This window comes from Epinephelus fuscoguttatus, linkage group LG13, assembly GCF_011397635.1.
Source record: "Epinephelus fuscoguttatus linkage group LG13, E.fuscoguttatus.final_Chr_v1".
In the NCBI taxonomy this organism is placed as follows: domain Eukaryota; kingdom Metazoa; phylum Chordata; class Actinopteri; order Perciformes; family Serranidae; genus Epinephelus; species Epinephelus fuscoguttatus.
The window spans coordinates 23,149,524-23,162,031 of NC_064764.1; the positions used below are offsets into that span (position 1 = coordinate 23,149,524).

Sequence of the window (12,508 nt, forward strand, 5' to 3'; positions counted from 1 at the left end):
GGGAGGATTATGAAAGAAAAACAATACTTGGCCAAATTTGCCCACTTGACTTTTTACTGGAGAGGTTTGATTCTGAAAACGCATTCCTTTAGCTGACAACTTTGTCATCATAAAGATAAAAACTTTTAGTATAGTCAAGAAAAGAAGTTTTTATTCTCTTTCACACCTGAACGCAGCTTATGAAGTAATGAAAAGTTAATTGTGCGGTTGTCTTCCTCATTGCCAAATACCCCCACACTCTGCCACAGAAACACCTGCATCCCTGCACACACTTCCTATTCCCATTTACTGCTGACATTTTATCTTCAAACACAACAAGGTAAATGTTCAGTGTGGCTCGTTTTTCTCTTTCGACACTGGAACAAAGATGGAGAGACACTGATGTCAGATCTTTTGAATCCCTTTTGATTGAGTGACACAGCTGTGTGTGCGGCAGGGGGTAAACCTCATGGGTGTGATGGCGAGATGCCTCACCTATTTCTTCTGTCTTGCTCTCCTTTCTCTCATCCCTGTCTCATGTCTGTCATTTAGCTGCCACAGACACACTAGCAGCACTGTACACTCACTCAACATTATCCTCCCCGTGGGGGCGGCAGGGTATTGTAAGGCACATTAGAAATCCTACCGTACGCTCGCCTTCTGACACCAAATTTATTCACCCAATTACACACGTGAATCTCGCACAGCGGCCATTGTTGTTCAGATGTGAACCTTTAGCGTCATCAGAGATACTGTACCTATGTCATGTTAGCTTGGTTTGAAATGTTGCTACTTGAAATCACAAGCTGTCTATTTAGTATATGTCACATCAGAAACAAAGATCATTAGGGAGTGTGTAGTCAAAAAGATTACTACAAATCTTCTACAAAACTTGTGTTAGGATTTTTCTTAATTACTGTTGCGGTTATCACTACTTTCTCGAAGTGACCATATCAGTTACGTCATGTGCAGGACTTGGGGGGGGGGGGGGGTAATTTGTCTTCCTCTCAGCGTTGGTTTTCATCCATAAACATCCCACACAATATTAAGCCTCTCTTTCTCCACTCAGCCGTCCCTAGCAGTGGAGAGAAGCAGCAAAACCCAATTAAGTAGGGCTCCTACAGTATGCCTTCTATTCAGCATCAGCATATTACTCCCACAGCACTACAGAATATTCAATGTTTGTACTTCCCTTATTTTTTTGCCCTTGATGGAAGCTTTACGGATTCAAACCAGGCTCTGTGCAGAATTTACAGGTCTCACAGTGCCAAAGACAAACAAAGGTGGAGATATGACTGTTTGGTGAAAAGATTACTGGTGTGACAAGTGTGGGAAAAGGAGGGCAAAGGTGTGTTTTTCATCAGGCCAGGTGTTACTCTCTACTGTGACGTATATCTGTTTTACAAACTTCACATCTGTTCACTTCCTGTCAAGTCTACAGTAACGTTACCTTTGCCTCCGCTAATAGTGATCAAAGTGCGTTTTGATCCTTTAAATTTAATGCAACAAATGGAAATACAGATATGCAGTTGGCACTCTTAAGATGCTCCCTGGATCAGACAAGCAGCACGTTAAACCAAAACATAGAGTGCAATGCAGAAAACTCCCATGGGTGTGCAAGAGTGAGCCCAAAGCAAGGCATAAAATACCCCTTTAACCTTTAAGCCATGTTAGGACTGTGAATTAGGAGGGTGGAGACAGGGATGGAGGAGGTAAAGCTTTAGCAGCAGCAGCAGCAGTGTGTATATCAGCATAGGTGAAACATAGGTGATCAGTGAGCAGGACGCCATATTTAAATGGACTGCCTTGTTGTGAGAATGGGCAGTGATTGATGTGGGACTGATTAGAAGCAATGATCAAATCAGCTGCCTGTTAAGATGGTTACAGCTGGGACGTTTGACCTCTGTGTCCTGCATGAACTAATGCAAAGCTTCATTTACTTTTCCTTTTTCTATATAGTGTTATTGATCATTTAAAAAATGTGGTTAGCCAGTCACCTAGCCTCGCTATTTACTATAATGCAGTGTTGCAATGTAACCAAGTAATAATACTTTATTACAGTATTTAAGTATTTTTGGGGGGAGTATGTATTTCTGTCAACTTTGTTTTTCACTCCAACACATTTCCTTAATAAAATGTATACTGTTACTCCAGTACATCTTCTCTAAGCATCCTAGATACGTAATAAAAAGTGGGGAAAGAAGGGAGGAGGGACGGATGAATTAAGGAATGGAAGGGAAGGAAAAAATGGATTTTGTTCTTTAAACCTTTTGAGTTGTGAAACAGACCTTGTTTTTCTTCTGGTGCAGTGTGATAAACGTTCCATTTTCAAGGTAGCGTACATTTTATGAATATTATAATATATAATTCTCAAAATTCTGACTTTTAAATAAGGTTGCTAATGTGGCTATTTTCAAACTCAATGCTTGGAAGAGCTGCCAAAAAATAAGTAATCAGTTAACAAACGCCGTCTTGAAAGAGCCATCAGTAAAGCTCAGAAGAGCATAAACTTGACGGTACTTTTCTTTCTTTTATTAGCCAGCTAGGCTAACTGACTGGCTAACTTAGCTATTTAAAGACTCAGGTGATTATCAAAATGATCAGTAACACTATATACAAACTCAAACAGTGAATTCTATTGACAATTTGTACAAAGCAAACTGTGAAAAGTGAGGTTGAGTTAACAAACTCTAGGATGAAAAAACACTTTGATCACTACAGTCTGAGGCAGAGGTAAAGTTACGGTAGAGCTGACAGGAAGTAAACAGACGTAAAGTTTGTAAAATGTATATGTCACACTACATTGTTCAGGTAAATAATTGAGGAGCAGAGTAGATTTCAACACTGAAACATTATACATACCTGCTTTCAGTGTCTGCACTACACTTAGGGGACAGTAGTTCAAACGACTTGGTGAACTTCACCACCTGAAAGATTTGAAAAGAGACTTAAATTCCTGGAAAGGTTTTAATGGAGGTACACAGTGTTGACTGATTAAAAATCTAGGAAGACAGAGAGAACAGACATGGACAAGTGGACAGACATACATACACAGCAGAACAGCAAGGGGGGGGGAAACAGTACCGGTGACTCAATGTCCTCCAGCAACTGAACAGAGCAGCGCTCGCACTTTAGCAATGTCTGGGCACGGTGCATGATCTTCCTGACAATCTTCTCCAGGTCAGTCTGCTCCTCAAACAGGTCATTGACTACCTCCAAGAGTGCCTGAACACCAGTGACAGAAAAAGATACCACTGCCATTATCTTCAACAATCTGAGCCACACGCTGCTGTAAAAACCCACTTTAGATAAAGACATTTTGCCTCGCTCAGCTGTTAGAGCAGGATTATTATTATTATCCTTAAACCATAAAGCAACAGGATGAAATAACATGATCAGCTTCCCTAATAAAAGTAAATTAGGCCCTTTATCTACGGCAGTGTCAATCCAATTTAACACACAAGCACATAAAAATCATACTGTGTAAAGGCAGCTCTCCTCATTTCTTTCTTCTATTCACTGAGCTGTGTTCTCATTATGTTCTCTTCCATCACAGATCAATGTGTGACATAAATTAGTGCATCTCTTCACATTCCCTAGGAGATTTAGATCATGGACCAGGCCCTAGTCTGGATACAGGCCCATCCCCCCCAACCAGATCCAGAGAAAATGTCCATGCAGGGCTGCATGCTGCTCTGTGATCTCCCCTGCAGTGGCAGCAAGTAGGCTGCTGCCGATCAATAAACGGCCTCAATGTCAGCATCAGGGGGGAGGAAGTAATGCTGATCCCAGGGATGGGAGGGTTTATTATCCTTACCCGACTCCGGTCATACTCCTTCCTTGAGGCGGCGAAGAGTTGGGCGTTGGAGATCGCAATGCCACAGAAAGGCAGGTACATCTGCAGCACCTGTGGACATATTGAACAGACTAATATCAAAACTGAGCTACATACAGACAAGTAAGGTTATTTATGACACATGGTCCTTGATGCCACAAAATTACTGCTGTAATATACATATATTTATTTCGAGCTGCCCTCCAACTTTAAATGTCCATTGAAATGTGACCTTTTGCATTTTTTTCCATATCTTTAAAGGCATAATGCAGAGTTTTACCCATCAGTAGCTCCAGCAGTTGTGAATTTATGAATGAGAAACTTATCCTCATACAACAGTACATATACTTTACAAATTAGCGCTCTTAGTGGTTAGGTTTAGTTTAGGAAAAGAATGATGGCTGGTCGTTGCTAAGTTCCGTATGTAACATAGCATGATGATGTGATGTTACGTATGTGCGTGACCTAAAATGAAAATATATAAACAGGTCCGCACACCACACCTTTTGGAAATTTTAATCATATCACCAAAATACATTTATAAAAAATAAATTTACAAAAAATACGTTTACAAAAATAGATTTACAAAAAATACATTTATAAAAAATACATTTACAAAAAATATTTTAACAAAAATTATATATTTACAAAAAAATATGTTTACAAAAAATACATATACAAAAAGGCCAGCAATGCCGAGAGTATCACCTTGAATATCAGATCACTGAAACATCAGGTAAAAAAACATCATAATGACATGCAAATTCAAGGTCAAATTGCAGAAGAAGATATTTTTATTCATATATTTAGGGGGGGAAAAGGCATTTTCTTTGGTTTTTTTTTGTTTGTTTGTTTGTTTTAATAGAGGCACCTCTAATACTATAAAAGCAGTGATACTCAATGAGAAACACCACAGCGATGTAATAAACAAATCTTGGGCAGCATGTAAACATCCCAGCAATTGGGAAAATACATGATGTACAGTAATACAGAACCATATGCTGGGGGAAGAGTACCCACACAAAAATATATCCATAAGAGTAAGGCATAAGCTTCACCTGTACTGTAAGTACAATATTCACAGAAAAGCCACTGTATTAGGACATACTTAATTTGTTTCTGGCATACTAAATAGTATGGTGGTACAGGTATTGGAACACACTGTTGGTCTCACACGGGACACGAACAGCAGTCTCCCTATTCAAATTCTGTGTTTATTTGACCCAGCCACCGCCTCCCTACTTCGACTTTATCACTATTCGTACAACACCTGAGTTCCTCCTATGTTGTTATCATATAAGGACAGCCTGCAACGCATACGTCACCTGATCACAGCCTCCGTCTTACGATTATGTGCGTTATATACAAATTATAGTGCATTACTTTTCGTAGGTATAAGTACAAACATTGAATGAAAACAGTGTGGAATGTGTCACCATTTGTCTGTAGCGTGCATGTAAGCACCACAAAACACAGTCCTGCCAATGGTTTAACGCTACTCCACTCATCTAACGTAGTGGTTCCCAACTGGTCCAGCCACTGGGTCCAGATTTCTCCTTAGTCCTTAGTCCAAGGTCAACACAGATTATTATATTCAGTGTCATACTTGTTTTTGGCCATGCCGTTGAGCTAGTTTGCTGTCTCACTGTACAGCAGAAAATAGCTCTGTGCTGGAAATTTACTGTACTTCATAATAAAGTGTGTTTTTTGACAAACTTGGCATGTTCACGAGTCATTTGCGATCCATACAGAATGGACCCATGACCCACTTTTGGACTGCGACCCACCAGTTGGGAACCACTGCTCTAACGCACAAAGAATCCTCAAAATGAGCCAACAATGGTAGTGAATAAGAAGACCATTGGCTGGTAAATATGACTGTAAATGTAGGATTTGAAAAATCTGCTTTGGAAATATTTCATGAGGAAGAAAAAATATTCAACACATTTGTTAGAGCTCAAGGACACACAGTGTGTTTTGGTGAGAAACACTGAATGTAAACATACATTTTGTTTTGTTAGAAAACCTCCGCAGGGCATCTCTAAAATAGTAGCCAATTTTAGATCTGGCTATGAAATTAAAGCTATTTGTAAAAGAAAGCAAACAAAAACAGGCAGTGAGTAATATTTTCATCTGAGGAAAACTTAGCTGTTGAATTGGAACAAATAAGAAATGGCCGTTCATTGGCATCATTACTTGCCAGGACAGATAAATCAATTCAACTGACATTTTACCGTTTGACTGATTAGTCTGACTTACTGTGCCTCGGGCTGATAACATAAATTCCTTATTTCACTCATATTTTCTTCACATAAATAATGTAATCACTTGATGTGGCCTAATGACTTTATTTAATATGCATCCTGAAATCAAATTAACGTCTTATTTAAAATTGAACTACATTTCTTTCTGTCTTACAACTCATTCATAATGAACACCAGCATACAGGATGCGGAGAGGTGGCCGCAGCTGCATGCTGGTGTTAAGACAGCTGTGATATGATACACAGGTTGAATTCTATACAACTACAATTACCCCAAAACATGGCCTTATCTGAGAGGCACTCAGCCCCTGTAACATGGAATCAATAGGATTTAGGTTGAGTGCTTCCTTACTCTGCCTCTTTGTTTAGTTATCTATCTTTAGCATCTGGCTGCTGTGTAAACAATACAATCAGTACAACAAACCCACTAATATTTGCCAGCCGTCAGTGCGACCTGAGGGTAGGGACACCACAACAATACATGAATGGGAAGTTACTCAGCTGTTGCTGCTGATACAGGGATATCTCTTTCACCTTTTGGAAAAGATAATTCATCAGTTACTCATCAGCCACAAATGAACATGTAAAGAACAGAATACTATAGCACTGTGTTGATGACTGCAAAGCTTGTGCCTACTTTAAAAAAATATTCAGTAGTCCCAGCCCAGCTGCCAGAAGGAAATGTTGACATTATATGGTTCTGCAAACCATGAAAATGTTACATTTGCATGTTTCATGGGTATCATATCAGTGTTTCTAAAGTGACATATGAGCTGACTTTGTTACAGGGCAACACATTCTCAATCCGACCTCGTTACATGTTGACGTTGAGGTCATGGACTTTCTACGTATGACGTGAAAGGTACCCTGGGTGCGTCGGTTATTGACGTTCTGGGACGCCGTGTCAAGTTCTGCCGGTTACATGCATTGTCTTCTTTCAAAATACACTTCCGTTTTCAGAGGAAATTTACCGTTTATGTACAGTCTCTTTAAAAATAAATGCACTACGTCGTTCCTTCAACAACAAACACATATGGTTAGGTTTAGGAAAAAAGAACAGGGTTTGGCTTTAGAATCTTGCGGGACACAAACACATATCTCATGGGTAAAAGTCGGTGTTTGTTGGACCCATCCACCACCCCAGCCAGACTTTCACCGCCTTCACTTTCATCCCTGTCCCACCCGCATTTCCCCTGACGCTGCTGGGCACAGTTAAACTATAGCAGCAATCGGCCGCGTATCATGCCAACGTTAAAGGACGCCTTTTTTTCGTTAGTGTCTGATGCTGCAAGTCAATGCCCAGGCACCGTATTTTGATGACTTCTGAGTGAGACTGAGCTCTAAAGGGAGGTGAAGTGGATGGTGTGACACCGTGGCGAGATGCCGTCAAAGCTGCAGACCACCATTCAAGAACAACAGGGTGTTTTAGCGACCCATCGCTGTTTTTCCAGACATTTTTTAGGTACAGAAAGCAGTTGGTTTTTACCAAGGCATCGCTGCTTTTCCTGCCAGGATTGTGCCCTTTGTGTAGTCAAGTGGTTTTGTTCCTTAACCTAACCACACTTTAACCACAGCGTAAGTGTCCTATAAATAATAGCATACAAATGTAGTGTATCTATGGTCTATCGAAATGTACAATGGGTTGGCAGTCATGATTGAGTTAGGGACCCCGTGTGAAGAGACATCACGTACAGTTGGATATGGAGGAAATTAGTGGACTAACATTGGCTATTTATCTTATCTGCTTTAGCTGAAGATATAAAACATGTATTTAAAGCATAATTCAGGATAATACAGTTTTTTTCAGTGCTCTAACAATTGACTCATAAACTCACATGACAACCTCACAGCTCTAATTGCCGAGGTCATGATAATTGTAGACCTAAAAATGGCATCACAGGCTGGAGAAGGTTGAGAAACCCTGCTCTAATTGCTCCAATTTCTCTTCACAATCAAAGAGGTCTCCTGGGTTAGCTACACATCTTTAATTTCTCATTCTATATTTTAATGGTAGTATGGTGATCTAGATTTAAAGAGCGTGTTGACTTCAGCAAGAATGGGTTGTTTATACTAAAGAGAGACTGAAGAATGAGGGAATATTACACCCAGTGGTGGAGTGGTAGAGCAATCCTTGTCCGCCAGACCGTATAAAGAGAGCTCAGATCGTGCTTTATTATTCTTATGTTTAATGTATGTGTGTTTTACTGGTTTTATAGTTTTGTTTTACGTCCTTTGTTGCATTTTGGAGGACCACAAAGGAAATACGCCGTTTGGGTTTACCTGAAGTGGAATAAGACTCTGGTTTATTGCCAAGTAGATGTTCACATACGAGGAATATGCTTGATATAAACATAGCAAGAGAAATGAAATTGAAAAATAAGACAAATATTGCAAAAATCAAGAGACATAAACATTGGGTAGAATACATTTATAATAAAAATATTACAAAATACCGTAATAAAAAAAGTACAGTATATCAGTATTTGGCAGCTCTGGCTCAGGAGGCAGGGCAGGTCATCCACTAATCAGAAGATCAGCGGTTCGATCCCCAGCTCCTTCAGTCTGCATGTCAAAGGATCCTTGGGCAAGATACTGGACCCCAAATTGCTCCCATTGGCTGTTCCATCGGTGTGCATCAGTGTGTGAATGGTTACTGAGCAGGTGTCACCATGTAGCCTCAGCCACCAGTGTGTGAATGGGTGTGAATGGGTGAATAGGACATGTAGTGTAGAAGCGCTCTGAGTGGTCAGAAGACTAAAAAGGCGCTATACAAGAGTAGTCCATTACCATTTGTTTATTCAACCTTTATTTATTTCTCAGAAATACATTGAGTGGTGGATCCTCATTTTCAGTGATGCCATTAAGCAACATAAATCACAAGTAACCTAAAATGAATGAGCAGTGCAGTTTTTAGAAGTTGTAGTTTGTGCAGAAGTGTGCAAAACTGTCCAAGCATTTTGCAGACGTGTACAGTATGAGATATATAAAGAACGTGGAATATACATGGATGTAGTCCCAAAGATGTGCATTAATGTAACGCATACAGATGGATGTAAAGACGGGGGATAGGTGTGGATGAGGCAATCCTGTCTCCTAGAAAGTACATCTTTATGTTATTAAACTGCTTTCTTAATTATGTTGTTGTAGCAACATAATCGCTGCCTAGATTATGTTCTTTCAGGTAATGACAGACTACACTGATGTACTGAGTAGGTTTCAGAGGGACGTGGTTTAGGAGATTGTGCAAGTATAAAGTGCGGGACCTTGATACCACAACTTTGTGTTCCTGTCCGGATGCCTGTCTAAGGTTTAGGCAATAAAAGCACTTTGGTTAAGGTTAGGTCAGGGAAAGACCCTGATTTCAGTTAAATGTTAATAAAAAATGTAATTAAAAAAAATAACGCTGTGGTCACTACCAAGCGGCAACCTCCAGAGCTGAAAAAAGAAGCCAACGTGAAAGTGCCAAAAACTGCAGTTCCTCTAATGGCCACTTGAGGCTGGCTCCAAAAGCTAGTCAATATCTATAGACCCCCATGTTAAAGTGCCCAACTTAAATGCAGAAATAAACATGTTAACAGTCTGGTACAAAAAAACAGTTTTGGTCTCTATAGCTAATTTCACAAAGGAGCAGCATGCTGATGATGTCAGAGGGCTATGATTGGGTAATTGCAATGTTAGTCCTGGAATGCGATGTGGGATGTTGATGCAGGCAACACACTCTCACTCCAGCCTCATCACATAGTGACATTTGGTCATGGACTTTCCACGTCCACATACAACGTGCAAGGTACCCTGGGTGCGTTGGTTGTTGATGTTGTCGGATGCCGTGTCAAGTTCTGCCTGCTACATGCGTTGTCTTCTTTCAAGATACACTTCCGTTTTCACAGGAAAGTTAACATTTACATAAAGTCTTTTTCCTTCTACAACAAACACACATGGTTGGGTTTAGGCTACAAAAGCATGTGGTTAGGTTTAGGAATAAAGAACAGGGTTTGGCTTTAGAATCTCATGGGACGTGAACACTGCTGTCTTGGGTGAAAGTCCTTTCTAACTTTTGCCCTTGTCCCACCATGGTTCTCTTTGATGCTGCCAGGGCGCCTTTAGACTATAACGGCAACCGGTCATGTAGCATGCCAACGTTAAAGGACGCCTTTTTTTTATTGGTTTCTGACTCCACAAGTCACTGCCCAAGCACCGTATTTTCGACAACATCAGAGTGAGACCGGACTCATCCCGGAGCATTTCCTTCTTGGCAAAATGATGTACCTATATAAACAGAATTTTTAGGAGACAGGGATGGATGAGGCTAGCTGCAGCCGGGGAGAAACTGTTCTTGTGGTGTAAGGTTTTGCTCCTATTGTATTTTTATCCCTAATGATTGGAACTACTGATGTGCAGTGTTATAGTATTTTGCTTAGTGCATTTTTAATCATCATAATACTATAAATCCAATTCATCAACACCATAAAAATAGAATTCTTCTGGTCTGGCATATTGCTAGTACAAATTTAATAAATTAAAATCTCTTCCACTCAATTCTAATCATAATGTGATATGAAATATAACTCTGTCATGCTAATGAGTATGTTAACTTCATGCACTTCATCAAGTCATTATACATAATCAAGCGCCTCATGCAATTGTTTTCAGACACGGAAAATGGATGATGCTGAGCAATAAGGTCATGCATAATGCTTTTTCAGCTGTCCTATGGAATTCTCTAATAATGATCTTCCAGAAAGGCAGTGGCCATCAATAGCCCCAGCAGGAGCAGATTCATTAGCGAGCAGGACTTTAGGGATCTGGCTATGGATCTACAGGCAAACGCGAGAAAAGCACTGCTCTCTCTAATTACATTCTGTCAGGCAGGCCATTATACAAGGTTGCATTACAAACAAGACATTTTTGCCCAGAGACCTGTGGACTGACCAGTAAAGAGTGGTTTAATAACAAAACTAACTGGCCATGGCCTCAGGGACAGTCAGTTCCTCTAACCTCAATGACTTCCGTTCCCACACTTGGAATTTCATATAAGGCAAGCCGAGGGAAATCACACAGCCAACACTTTCACTCTCCTCTCTTCTACTACTCTACTCCTCTCCTCCTGCGCTCACTTTGCATGTGTGGTGAGGTGATGCCACTGTTGTTTTGCCAAGAATTGTTCTCAGGAATGAAAATGAAGCTCTCCGTTTTCTCTGATCTCATATGGGACCCCCTCGCTTGTGTCAGCAAAGCACATAGCAGTTTTGCAAATACACTGAGCAATGATTGCTTCTTTTGAAGGTGATATCAAATATTTATGCAACAGGAATCTACACTCCAATAAATTTCACAAAGCAACTCACTGTTATACATTATTATTATCTACATGAATAGTAATGTAATAACAGACGTGAGGATTCAGTTTCCTCCCTTTGTGCTACATAACATTTACATATTAAAATTTCATACAGTCAAATGTAACTGTTGAAATATACTGAACGGACTGGCTTTAATTTATGGGCACAAATACAACACAGCTAATAAACACTGAACCACACCAGGAGTGCTGCTCAATAGCTATTATCCATTAAATAATTCAATAGTTCCACACATAGTTGGTACATGGAAAAACGCCAGGAGCAAAGCGAGGTCACATCAGCTAAGCAGCCGATGTTGCATCAGTGCAGTAACATCAAGACACATCAAGTCTTTGTGAATGCTTATTGCTCCCCAGACGAGTATCTATGTGGCCGTTATACATGTGTTAAACTGGATTTATGAAACCTTTTTAACTACAGTGAGCCTTTTGAGGTTTTCTTGTGCTTTGTAAACACGTTCACACAAAACCGAAAAAGAAACAAGTCCTTTTTCTCAGAAGATGAACTGTGATGGATGATATGGGATAAGAGCATAAAGGAAAGTGTAATCTAAATTGGAACATTTAAAACAACAGTACAGTGTCAGACAGCAACACAGAGCAGGACTATTTCCATAATCTTTATCTTGTCTTAAGAGCAGATGTTGGGAAGGCTGATTTAGAGCATCAACAGCACCCTATTGGCACATTAACATCAATGTACTGCCACCACGGTTGGCAGTGATACAAGGTTGTTTACATAGGCTAATTTCACAACTGAGAAAATCAGTCAATTATCAATTAGCACCAATGATTAAGAATTACATAATGAATGAATTTATTCATCAACAGTTGAGTGTAGTGTTAGCGTGCTTATTGTGAGAATTATGAGCTTATTTGCATGATAAAGACCTGGAAATTTAATCAATGGCGGTAACTTTGTATTCCACTCATAAATTTGAGATGCTTAATGTGGTCAGATATAAAGACACAGATTGTTTTAATTCAGCTCTCAGTTCCTCCAAAACCATTTTTCTTTTATCCTGCTGTAATTTGTTTAAGTATTTATACATTACAGGTTAATTAAGACATT

At 39.8% G+C, this 12,508-nt stretch overlaps 1 protein-coding gene and 1 long non-coding RNA gene across 2 annotated transcripts in view; one reads left to right on the forward strand and one right to left on the reverse strand.

The window, feature by feature from the left end:
• LOC125900143 (uncharacterized) overlaps positions 1–12,508 on the forward strand; it is a 60,626-nt gene that overhangs the window by 44,903 nt on the left and 3,215 nt on the right. The gene's annotated exons all lie outside the window — the stretch shown is intronic.
• pde11a (phosphodiesterase 11a) overlaps positions 1–12,508 on the reverse strand; it is a 64,052-nt gene that overhangs the window by 43,136 nt on the left and 8,408 nt on the right. Inside the window, exons 3-5 of the mRNA XM_049594945.1 lie at positions 3,797–3,886; positions 3,064–3,204; positions 2,842–2,906 (exon numbers count right to left, since the gene is read on the reverse strand). Coding sequence (XP_049450902.1) covers positions 2,842–2,906; positions 3,064–3,204; positions 3,797–3,886 — 296 coding nt within the window. The remainder of the gene's footprint in view (positions 1–2,841; positions 2,907–3,063; positions 3,205–3,796; positions 3,887–12,508) is intronic.